Genomic DNA, 13,300 nt, shown 5'->3' on the forward strand with positions numbered 1-13,300 from the left:
ATAATTAATTCCGTGCCATTTTGAGGCAACATTGGGGGGAAATGGATCACCAACAAAGAGGCAGAAAAGGGCGACCGATCTCCTGTGAGGAATTAATCAGCCCGTTTCCAGAGGCTGATAAATTCCTTATGTGGAGCTTGGTCGCTCTTTTTGGTGCAACATGACGTTTTCAGACCAAACAAGCGCAGCAAAATGCATTGACGTGATGGAAGGACTGCTACAATGTGTCCTTTTTTCCGGTCAGGGGCGTTCCTTTAGTGACGTCACATACGGACTCGTCACCAACTCAAAAACAAGACTTCCGGAATATTCAGCGTGAGTCTTAAAACGTAAAATATAGCTATATGTGGTGGAATCTTTGTAAAATACGCTCAGTAGAAGTCATTTGAAGCCATTTTACAAATTATGGACACAACTTGTCCGGAGACGTCGGTTGTCCTTTAAGTGGAAACACAAGCCCCATCCAGGTTTATTGTCTGTACCTTGGAGACCCAACCATGACTTGTAGCACATGGTGGAAATATATTACATGACTCTGTAATTGGAAACTTCCACCAATGAGATTTTTTTTTAGATATTCTGTATTTATAAGATCACAGGCCACAGCCATTTCCGTATAAATAAGAGAGCAACGGGTAATTTCACAGACTGCTTTTGTTTTGTAACCCAAGCAGCTCAGTTATTTGTTTGAATAGGATCTAACATGTATGCATATTAGAGCTTGTGAGTCCAGCCCTCTCCAAATGATATTGTAAGAAAACATGACCATGTCGAACATGGCGCTTCTCTTTCATAAGCTAAATTTACTAGTGTATTCTTTTTTGTTGTCACGCTGCGGTTTCTGGACTGGCACCTAACATTTGATCTTAATTATAGTTCATAATCCTGTTAAAGGCAATGATGGGAAATCCTGCCACGTGTGGTTTCACCATTGCTGACATTTGATATCAGAAATGTACTTTGGGAATTTGCTTTTTTTTCATTTCATTCACTACTTTGCACCCTTAAACTGTATCTTGTGGTTGTGCGCAAAAAAAGTATATTTCTGCCTCCGTGGGGAGATGCGGGAACCGAAGAATTGATTAGTCTTAAATTTCGCAATCAATTCATGGTTATTTTGAGGCAGCTCTCTCTCTTTTTTTTTTGCAGTCGACAACCAACTTTTTGGTAATGACCCACCTGCTGAAAACCTTCGAGAAACACCATAAAGCACATTCTAACAAGTACATCCGTTAATGAGTTAAAACAAGTAGGTTTTAGTAGTGGGTGGTGTCATGATCTGGTTGGCGACCAACGAGGGGCGTTGTCGGCCCCGCCTGCACCTGCACAGGTGCTGGTCGTCCCGGTCAGATTGGCGACCAACGGGTAGCGACGTCAGCCCTGCCTGCAGCTTCGCAGGTGCTAGTCGTTTTAATCACTGACACTTAAAAGGACACCCTGCACGACCATCCGGTGTCGGTTCATTGTTTGCTGCTTGTTTGCTGCATGCATTGTGTATGCTGTGCATGTGTTTGTTTAACCTTGGCGGACTTTTACTTTTGGTCTTCTTTTGATACTTTGTATTTTTTTCTGTTCAGATGATTTTGATGTTTTACATTTTGTTTCTGCTGACCTTTATTTTACCACAATTTGTCAAACAACCTCCTGCCTGCTTCTTGGGATCCGCACCCGCCATCACCACCTCGCAAACCGTGATAGTTGGATGCTGATTCATATTTACTGCCCATCTTTAAAACCCACCTCAAAACTCACTTGTATTCTTTGGCATTTGAATCAGGTGATCATGATTGATCTTAGTTTTACTCCCTGGTGCTTTCTAGTATCTTGGTGACTGATTTATTTCCTGTATATGATAGTTCTCCATGTTAAGTGTTTTGTTACAGCTTCAGCTGTGGTTAAAGTGCTATATACGTAAACCTATATGTATTATGTGAAAACTTTCATAATAGAAAGCCTGAAGCCAACTGATTTTGTAGTCAATGCACAATATTTGACTGAGATGACAATTTGCTGTCAATTTGCTGTCATCTTAACAATTCTATTTATCAACATATGAAGTATCTGACTCTGTATTTGTATGACAGTGAATAAGCAACAGATGAATGTACAAATCAAATCTTACATAAGATGAGGCTTATGTTTAATTTCACTGGTCCTCGTACTCATGTTATCAGAACCAAAATCATGATCTCAATCCCTGGTAAAGTACCCCTCGTTCCAATCTTGATCAGCTAGTACAAGTGTTGCATAATATAATACAAATACAATTTCATCCATTTTATTGTGATTACAGCTGCATCACTCGGCGCTCTTAAAAACAACAGTTTTCTCCGCATTCTTCTGCAGGTCTCTGGATGGCCGTCTGCAGGTATCTCACAGAAAAGGTCTGCCCCATGTTATCTACTGTCGTCTGTGGAGGTGGCCCGACCTGCAGTCCCACCATGAACTGCGGGCAGTGGAGTTGTGTGAATACGCCTTTCACACCAAGAAGGACGAGGTGTGTGTTAACCCCTACCACTACCAGAGAGTCGAGACTCCAGGTAAGATTTTCTTCTGTGTGAGACACATTTTGTTTTTGTTTGTGTTACATTCTCATGTGTCTGTCTGCATACGTGTCCATCATACAGTACTCCCTCCAGTGCTGGTGCCCAGACACACAGAGATCCCGAGTGAATTTCCACCTCTGGATGACTACAGCCATTCAATCCCTGAAAACACCAATTTCCCTGCTGGCATTGAGCCGCAGAGCAACTACATACCCGGTACCACGCCTTCCGAACTGCACTCCGATTGGATGTTTTTTTGTTTTTGTTTTGTAATGTTAACTCAATCACTGCCATCCCGAATTCATTCACGAATTGAAAATATGACGTGGAGCGCCATTCCCGAATTTGTTCGGGTCTTGTTTTTTTTCTTGTAGGGGTACCGATAAAGCGCTGGTAAGACCTCTGCCAGGGTTTTCCCTTCCACGAGGGGGCAGCATTTCTCTTTTTTCCGTGTTAGTGCTTTGTTCCATCTTCAACTGTTGTTAAAGTGCTATATAAACCAATATGTATGTATTGTATTGTATTTTGGACAGCCACCCTCAGTTCAAGATCTACTAACTCCAGATCCATATAATGTAGGAATTAACCATTTTTTTCTGATTAAAGAAGAGAGTCTTGGATTTCTAACGCTGTATTGAATGTTTATGTAGTCCTGAAACTCAATATTCTGTGGGTCCTGGATTTTGAGTGACAATGACAAAAACCCTGGCACTGAAGTGGACACATTTTTGCACATCATCTGGCAGTGAATGAGTTGATAAGAAAATAATAATTAGAAGGGACACACTGAAAATTCCGTGATTGAAAAAATTGCTCAAAACTACTATTTTACAGTTTTGGTCAGGATTATGTTTGTCACCGAAACGATACAGCTGAAGTATGATGTTGAGATGGCGATTGCTGACTGATGATGTCACACCACTCCTTTGGAGCTCATGGGAAAATGACATTTTTTTTAGTCAACATTTCCTAAATTTAGAGGTGACAAAAAGCAACAAAAAAGTTGAGGTGACAACAGCCATTTTTTCCAATACTGTTCTGGCAAATTTGACCTGAAATGATTGCGGATATCATGATGATATCATGATGGAAATGGGAACATTTCACTCCAGAGTGAATAATCTGTCTGCGGAATTGCAAATCACCACACTACATCCTGACGCAATCATGTTAAATATTAAATCTACCTACATAGTGATGGCCGACAACCTTTTTTTTGGCAGTCTGAACTGGTTCTCAATCTAAAACACAGTGCTTTTTGAAATCAATTTTCAGTATTGGTATCCCTCCATCGTGATGCTACCCAACCTTGCAGCTGTTAGAAGAGCATGCGATCTGTCTGTCAGAAACACTCAAATATAACCAACAAAAAACTACATACATTTTAAGCCTTTCAGGGACAGTGATTACTACGGTGGACATCTTATCATGTTAACTGGTTACAGGGTGCATGAACGGTATAATGTATGTTTTTTTTTAAGCCTTTGGCATGGCACCATTCGAAGTGCAGTCATTTTGTGCCAGTGTACTGATGAAACGGCATCTGTTGGATGTTCAGAAACGCCACCTCCAGGCTACCTCAGTGAGGATGGAGAGACCAGCGATCATCAGATGACTCACAGCATGGACACAGGCTCACCGAACCTATCGCCCAATCCGGTTTCCCCCACACACAATAACTTGGGTAAGGGTGTGAGTGTTTCTTTGTTTGTTTTCTTTTCAGTCTGTCCGCCTTCACTCGCAGACAGATGTTGTGATTGAATGTCTCCCCAGTGGGAAAGCGGTGTTTGATTTGACTCCTTTTTGTAAAAGGAAACCAGGTGATGAAAGAGCCTTTTGTTTTCCTTGCACCGTGTGAGCTGTGAAACAACCAAGATACCATTCCGTCCACACAGACATCAGCGACAATATCCCATGTTTTTCCTATCAGGACGGAAAACACCAGGGGTCTTGGTAGCAAACCCCTGATGACATTTTGTCGGATACGAAGCAGCTTGTTTCCATACATGAAAGCAGAGGACAGAATGTTGCAAATGACCAGATCCAGAGGAATTATATGAAAAGTGTCACGTAATTTGACCATTTCTGACTGCCTTGTCCCAACAGTGAGGCTTGAATTTCCACTCTTTGTCTGGTAAAATCTTCTGGGGCACACCAGATGATATTGAAATCAGTGATGCCAGCTCAGTATGTTTTCCACACTTAACTTTTGGCCCTCCGTGTTCATATGGTCTTCATCATTACTGAGCTTTGTTGTGGCTGCTCAGTCGCTGTCTGGAACTGACTTATTTAGCAACTTTGTGACCTCGAGCCTGTTCTACAAGTGTATATTTTTAGCCATCTGAGGAGAAAATACAGTTCAGAGAACCACTAGCCATCATCTCACAGTCAAACAGGAGCAAAGATGAAAGATGCACCAACAATTGTGCAACTAAAGTCGAACTGTGGCGGATATCAACCAGTGTCAGATCCATTCATCCATTTTCTGTACCACTTATCCTTACAAAAGTGACAGGTTTACCGATCCTTGAAGCCCGCCCAACCTTTAAGACTCCCATGAACCACAGTGAGATTCATCATCCAGTGGGCCAACGTGGAACAATGGTGAATGCTCCAAGGAGTGGTTAACCTATAAAAAAATAGCCCAAGGACACAGCGACTACAGAAGGTCACTTACTTACTGCTTCCTCCTTCAGGACATGGTTGACTTGTTGTGATTGACGGAATCATGAATTCTGCTCTTTGCCAGAAGTTGCTGAAACGCAATGTTCAGCTAATGTTGTGCCATCTTTGGTTCTGCATCAGGGCAACAGTCCAAATCACACTTCAACAGTGCAACAGTCGCAAATCATCTTCTGAATTACGTTGAAAACAAGAGAGAAAGCTTTGAAGTGGCCTAATCAGTTACGGAGGTCCTTTTTTTTTAAACTGGGACCACTAGTTTTTCATAGTTTCTTTTCACAATTTAATTACTGCATTTTATGTTTACTTGGGTTTTCTTCATCAGTTATTTAAATTTGTTTAATAATTTTAAACTTGAAAGTGGAGCAAATATGCCCAAAAATTAAGAAATTGACAACAGGGCAAGAACATTTTAATCATATTCTTCTGATGTAGTCTTTTCTTTTTTTTCCTCAACAACATTCAATTCTCCTAATTTCAAGTCGTTTAATGTGTCTTGTACTGATCTCAAGTCTCTCTCCGTCAGATCTCCAGCCCGTAACATACTGCGAGCCAGCTTTCTGGTGCTCTATTTCCTACTATGAGCTAAACCAGCGGGTAGGAGAGACCTTCCACGCCTCTCAGCCCTCGCTTACGGTAGATGGTTTTACAGACCCTTCCAACTCTGAGCGTTTTTGCCTGGGCCTCTTGTCCAACGTCAACCGCAATGCTGCAGTGGAGCTGACGCGCAGGCACATCGGTAGGCATTCCCCCGCTGGATCACACGCTTTTTGCCACCACCTTGTTAATAGGCCGTTCACTTTTGACACTCTCTCACTACGTTGGCTGTGCATATCTGCTTACCGCTATTTGCCTGAGGACTTAGCCACTCCTTTTTTATTATTTCGAGGTCGCGGAGTGCGACTCTATTACATCGGAGGAGAGGTATTCGCAGAGTGTCTCAGCGACAGCGCCATCTTTGTGCAGAGCCCCAACTGTAACCAGCGTTATGGCTGGCACCCCGCCACTGTCTGCAAGATCCCTCCAGGTGAGACCAGGGCATATAATTGAGAAAGACATGGGGCATTTTTAATCAAGAATCAAGAAGAGAAAAGGGGTTTATGGTGACAGTATGCCTGTCACGACAATTACATAACATACATAAAATGGACACAATCTTTTTTTTTCCTTACTTGATAAATTGTAATTTACACCCCTGTTGGTTTACACGTCATCAACATTTACTTGTGCTGCCTTGTTGCCACTCCCGTCAGTCACCCTGTGATTTGATATGCACCCATAGACATTAAGAGTGGAACGGCTTTACAAAACCACTTCAACGGTTCAGTTTGACAGTGCTGCGTGACTCTTTTTTCATATATGAATTGAAAATGTTTCAAATGTCAATTAAAAAAATATAACAAAAAAAAATCTCTCTCTCTCTCTCTCTCTCTCTCTCTCTCTCTCTCTCTCTCTATATATATATATATATATATATATATATATATATATATATGTGTATATATATACACACACACACACACACACACACACACACACACACACACACACACACACACACACACAGTGAAGTCTTGTTATATCGATATTCTCGGGAGTCGGAAAAAATATCGATATAACCGGACTATTGATATATCCGGCATGTAAATTTTCTCCTTGCGTTCATAGAAATAGTAGTATAATAGTATAGTAGTAGTAGAAATAGTAGTATCATAGTAAGCAGTACTATCGATATAACCGATATCGATATAACGAGACTTTACTGTGTGTATATATATATATATATATATATATATATATATATATATATATATATATATATATATATATATATATATATATATATAACACACTTGTCTTTTTTTATATGTATGTGTGTGTGTGTGCGCACAAATAAATATAAAAAAATAATGAATTTCATATTTGCTTGTTATTTTAGCACTAGCAAAAAACGGAAAACACAAAAAAAAAATAAAGAAAACAAAACATTTTACATAGGGGAAACTATGGTGTTCACAAATATGTGGTATTGGGACAGGCCCAAGTGGTCACGTTCTTCAATACATCAAGTACTATGTTGGCATCTGAGCTAAAGCCCCCTTCCTCCCACATTCCAAAAACATGCATGCCAAGTTAATTGACGACTCTCTCAACTGCTCATTATTTGTCTCTTCGTGGGTTTCTTACCCATCATGACAAAACAAAACAAATAAGTTGCGTGTATTTCATACCGTGCATGTTGTTGTGAATAATCAGATCATTTCTCCAATAATACATCGTTTACAATTATTTTTGCGGGCTGGCCGGTCGTCGAGTAATTAGCATGTCGACTTCACAGTGCAGAGGTTGTGAGTTCAAGACACGGTCCGGCATTCCTATGTGGAATTTGCATGTTCTCCTGGGCCCATGTTGGTTTTCACCGGGTGCTCCGATTTCCTCTCACATTTCAAAAACACTCTAAATTGTCCCTATTGTGTGACTGCAAATGGTTGTTTGTCTCTGTGTGTCCTTCAATTGGCTGGCAGACAGTTCAGGGTATCCCCTGCCTGGTACCCAAAGATAGGTGGAATGGGCTCCAACATCTCCCGCAACCCAAGGAAGGATAATGCGGTTAGGAAAATGAATGAATGAAAAAAAACCCACATTGTGAAACTTTCCATTCACGTGCCTGACCGTCTGTCGCCCTTGAGGCAAGAATCCGTTGCATTGTTTCCAACGTACAGTATGTCGTTTCTGTTAGGCTGCAATCTGAAGATCTTCAACAACCAGGAGTTTGCTGCGCTGCTGGCACAGTCCGTCAACCAGGGTTTTGAGGCCGTCTACCAACTCACCAGGATGTGCACCATTCGCATGAGCTTTGTTAAAGGCTGGGGGGCAGAGTACAGGTAGGTTGCAGGCCATTTGCTGTGGAAAGACACATCGGCAATTATCGGATATTCCGATGTATAAGGCGCACCCAAAAACCTTGATTTTCTTCAAAAGATGACCCTGCGCCTTATACGCAGGTGTTCCTTATATGTGAAATAATATTGAGCTACAAAAGGTCTCGCAACGACTGTCAGCAGCCACGACTCAATTTTCCCCCTTTAGAAGAAGTGGTGCGTAACCCCAGCCTCTAATGTAGGGCCTTATAATGTGACGTGCCTGATATTTGGAAAACATTTATACATTTATATATTATATTTGGAAAATCTTTTTCATTTGTTGAAATTGCAACATATAGTCCGTTGCGCCTTACATGTGGAAAACGTTTGAAAATACCCCATTCATCCAGAAAATACGGTAAATATCATTTCAATATACTCCATTAGCTTGTTAATTATAAAGGAAAATAAATTTGATGTGAGCCTCAATGTTGCCACTGCGGAGAAGAATGAAGAGCCGACTAAACTGTATGTCAAGTTTGCGATGGCATTTGGGGGGTAGGGGGCAGGGGGGATCTTTTATTGGTTTTGTATGAGATTCAATATGTTTGTTTGATCAAAATGGAACTGTATAGTGCCACTTAGCAGTTTTTTTTGACAACGATACTAGTGCAGCGTGTTCTACCGGAAACAAATTCCTTGTGTGTTCTACATACTTGGCAATAAAGATGATTCTGATTCTGATTCTGATTCTGATTCTGAAGTGGACAATGTAGTCCGCTCAATAGGCAGAGAAAAGCTGCGTTCAGAATCTTTCACTGATTCCCTACTCCCTGGTCACGTTATGTGGATTTTTATTAAGTAGACATTTATAAAGTGGGTTATTCAGACTCACAAACAGTCTCGGTCAAGGAAATGACAGCACCTCAGTGGCTGCATGGATCTCACTTGACATAAGCAACAACGAATCAGAGTGAGCCCTGACCCAGAGGCCATCTTTCCCTGCTCTCAGGCATCTTCTGGCTTCTCTCAACCGAGGCCGGCCTCAGCTGGCACGCTAACCTATTTACAAACACACATGGACTGTGTCAAACAGAGATGTCAGACTTTCCCTCTTCGGCCCCCTCCCAGTTTTCCGCACAGTCTGACTCACTGATAGTAAGAATGATTAGCGTCCACGGGGGACAAGCCCTTGCTCCGGGAGTGGCGGCGTTCCAGCTCTGTCATGTGGAGACACTTAAAACAGGATTCTGACGACTAAGCTAGACAACGCCTCCCACCTCTCCACCTCAACCCACACCTCTTTTTTTGCTTGCTCCAGCAGAATGATTGAAATCTTCTGGCCCCCGAGTCGACTCTCTAAATTTATTGAGAATACAAACTCACGATGACCACATTTATGAGTAGTTAATGTATTGTTTTGTTATTCTGGTGTCATCTCCTCTGCCAGAGTCATAACATCTGCTGACGATCTTCATTCATCCAAATGTTACCGGTTGTATTTGCAGGCGACAGACGGTGACCAGCACCCCCTGCTGGATCGAGCTCCACCTGAACGGCCCTTTGCAGTGGCTGGACAAGGTGCTCACGCAGATGGGCTCACCCAGCATCCGCTGTTCCAGCGTCTCCTAAGTAACTTCCCCGGCGTCTATGTGAGTGACTGAAAACGACAAAATGATCCTTCAGTGACTCGCGGGCACATTCTTCTTACCCACCAGCTATCAGTAGCACTTTTTAAAGACACGTTTGATTTTTGCGTGGTAGAAAAAGGGACGAGTGCATTAAAACGAGACCTTGTTCGGAAGACCTATGCTTGTCGATTGTTCTTGTCACATCCAAATGGGACAGGGTGTTTTTCTTGTTCAATTAAGAGATTTATATATTGATTTTTTTATGTTGTAGATACGATGTCACATTGTGTTGTTGGATCTTGTTCAACCTTCTATCGTTTGATGACTGTATCTTTTTTTGAAAATCAAACAGGACCTTTTTTTAAATCATAAAGTACGTTTTTTTAAAATCAAACAGTCCCCAAGTGTCTTAAAAACATAGCTGGCGTGCTTTAATCCAAATACCCAAAAGAAATGTAGAACTAAATATCTTCCCCACGGATTCACATTAATTAAACTCTTCCTTGAGATGTGAGGCTGGCCAGAAACTGCGCTCAGCAGACACATAGCTACGCCCCTGTTGTTCATTCAGCCTTTGCTACTGTCAGTCCTAGCTTACGTCCCAAAATCTCATGTTGTTCTTATTGTTCGCATAGCTGCCTTGTAACAGCCACCTTGAAAAAAGAGACCGAAGACATCTCACATGGTCAATATACTGTATGCAGTTGTTTCGAAATCCATCTGAGTAGACGGTGTGGTTGTTTACATACTTTATAGTCACATTTAAACTCTCAGGACTGTAAAATGAAAAGTCAATAACAACAACAGCCTAATTGTATACAGAAAATAGGGGGAAAGACCAATATGACATATAATAACTTCTATTTTTCTAGTACTGAAAATATTTCTCCATGCAGCTTTTGAGAAAGGGAAAAGTTTAGATGGAGTCATGTAAATAATAATAGCTATGCTCAAGCTTTATTTTTACTATCTAGTTCATATTCTTGTTTTTGACCATTAACCTTTATAATGTTGATGATTTTTGTCAAAAAGTAATCAAAGAGGGATGAAAGAATATTCAGTCTTATTTTTGAGCCCGGCAGGAGCCACTTTTATTTCTAAAATAAAGACTCCGCTACCCGAACATGGACAGGATACAGAATGTTCTTACATTATAGTTGTTTTCCTATGACCTTAATGTCTGCCCAGTGGTGCTAATATTTAACATTGTTGGGATGTAAAAAGAGGTGTGTTGACACGAACAAATGGGTGAACACTGACAAACCCTTCAAATGTTCAATGTGTTTCAGAAAAGTAGCATCTACCAGTCTGAGACCATATGACTCCTTTATTTTGATGTTTCTCAATACAACTCCTTAAAGGACAACCGACATCTCCGGACAAGTTGTGTCAGTAATTTGTAAAATGGCTTCAAATGACTTCTACTGAGCGTATTTTAAAAAGATTCCACCGCATATAGCTATATTTTACGTTTTAAGACTCGTGCTGAATATTCAGGAAGTCTTGTTCTTGAGTTGGTGACGAGTCAGTACGTGACGTCACTAAAGGAACGCCCCCTGACCGAAAAAAAGACACATTGTAGCAGTCCTTCCATCACGTCAATGTATTTTGCTGTATTGTTTGGTCTGAAAACCTTGTGTTGCACCCAAAAGCTGACAGAAGAGGGTTTCCAAGCTCCATATATAGGAATTTATCAGCCTGTAGAAACGGAGGTGGCCACAGGAGGTCGCCATTTTGTGCCTCTTTTCTGGTGATCGTTTCTCCCCAATGTTGCCTCAAAATGGCATGGAATAAATTATTTAATCAATTGCAAACATGTATGCTTTCCTCTTCAGAACTATTTGAATCATATTCATAACTGGAGGTGTCACAAGAAAACATATTCTCCGAATCTGAAGCCATTGTTTTGATTCTTAAGCAATGCAAGACGTCTTGGCGTGATGTCACAAACTGGGGGCGGGACTTTCTGAAAATGCCCAATTCGCTGCTAAATTGTTTTGCAGATTTTGGACACTTTAAGTCATTTTTGTTGGTGTTTTGCATTTCACAAAAATATCATACTGTGTGTTTTGGGTATTTTAGACGCCATAAAACGTTTTTCTGATGTCAGTTAAGAAACAAAAAAAGTGACGTCGGTTGTCCTTTAAAGGGCTCTTTTCAGGCCCGTTGTCTGAGAAGTATTCTTATACACTCTTAATAACTGTGTTTGTGCTTTTTCAAATTGCTCACTTTATTAGTTTGTCTCTATTAATTGTGACTTTGCATCATTTTGGATGTCTTGTATACACTTATGTTATTTTGTTTCTCCTGTCTATAAAATGAATTGCCTTGGATGTTTCGTTGGTGATTGTTAACATTCCTCCCCATCTACAATACGACATGAGTCTTGCACATATAACCATGCGCAAAGTACACACACACATGTTTCCATAACCAGATCTGATTTGAAAAGTTATGTATTCCTTTTTAGATTTAAATTCAGCTAAGGGTTGATTGTCCTCTTTCAAAAAGTGCTTCCAGGTTGATAATCCTGGAACGTTTTTGAGTGCCCACAATTGTCATTTTAAAACTGTTGAATATTTTTATCCGTGTCCTTGTGGTGTATTTGCTAACTGGGTGGTTGATTATCCAACTTAATCAACCTTGTACAACCGCTTCTTCTTGAATAATGTCACAACTATAAACAATACAAAACGTATAACAGTGTGACAGGTTGTAAATTATCGTATTTCCTATTTTGGTTACATTCGCGTAGTTCTATTGGTTTACAAATGATATATATCGAAAATGTTTATTTAAACATGGAACGCCTGCTTCGGTTCATGTTTCGTGTCGGACCGATTTAGATCGTTGGACCGGAAATTGTTGTGCGCGTACGTTTGCATTAGATCGGGGCATTCGAAGTAAACCACTGTTGAGTCAAGACGTATCACATTGCTTGTCTTGTGGTTTTTTCCTGGATCCCACAACACCGTATCTCCCTTACTATAGTGGAGAGCGCAACATTTTGGAGGCACCGCTGGGATATTTGCGTTCGAGTGTTGTCTACTCGCCGTGGGTAGAAGCTCGCGCCGAATATCCCCAATCAACCCAGTCGGAGTGGCGTCGCCGTTTACTGGTTTGTTTCTACATGTGCTCTAGTTGCATCTCTGTGCGTACAGCCACCACTAGAGGGCACTGGAAGACTTTGAAGTGAATCCGGCCAGCTGAACTGCGTCTACCCTCTCGAAAATGGCGTTAGAGGAATTACAGTTGGACATCAAAGGCAAGTTATTTGGACTGAATTTTCAACAGTTGTCAGAGTTATGTGCTGAAATCCAAATATCTGGACTGGAAAGAGAGCAACTTACAGGAAAGACTCGAGGCCAACTAATTAATATTGTGTCAACCTACATTGAAAGAGCTGAATTAGAGCTAGAAGATGGAGGAATGTCAGATTTGCTACGTATAAAGGACTTGATTGAAAGTATAAAAGATTTTGAACCAGGAATAGCCAAACCAAGTGAAAAAGGTCGGGATGCAGTGCGAAAGAGAAGCATAGTTCCCCCAGACACTGCCCCCTGGCGCAAAGATTTCA

At 41.0% G+C, this 13,300-nt stretch overlaps 1 protein-coding gene across 1 annotated transcript in view; it reads left to right on the forward strand.

Moving 5' to 3' along the window:
- Positions 1-12,056, forward strand: part of smad3a (SMAD family member 3a) — a 32,347-nt gene extending 20,291 nt beyond the window's left edge. Inside the window, exons 2-8 of the mRNA XM_088992039.1 lie at positions 2,347-2,540; positions 2,628-2,762; positions 4,105-4,230; positions 5,755-5,967; positions 6,118-6,255; positions 7,969-8,113; positions 9,601-12,056. Of these exons, the coding sequence (XP_088848165.1) occupies positions 2,347-2,540; positions 2,628-2,762; positions 4,105-4,230; positions 5,755-5,967; positions 6,118-6,255; positions 7,969-8,113; positions 9,601-9,724 (1,075 nt within the window). The 3' untranslated portion in view covers positions 9,725-12,056. The remainder of the gene's footprint in view (positions 1-2,346; positions 2,541-2,627; positions 2,763-4,104; positions 4,231-5,754; positions 5,968-6,117; positions 6,256-7,968; positions 8,114-9,600) is intronic.
- Positions 12,057-13,300: the final 1,244 nt, after the last annotated feature.

The sequence above is a fragment of the Hippocampus bargibanti genome, linkage group LG03 (assembly GCF_051943395.1).
Source record: "Hippocampus bargibanti isolate YZ-2025 linkage group LG03, ASM5194339v1, whole genome shotgun sequence".
In the NCBI taxonomy this organism is placed as follows: domain Eukaryota; kingdom Metazoa; phylum Chordata; class Actinopteri; order Syngnathiformes; family Syngnathidae; genus Hippocampus; species Hippocampus bargibanti.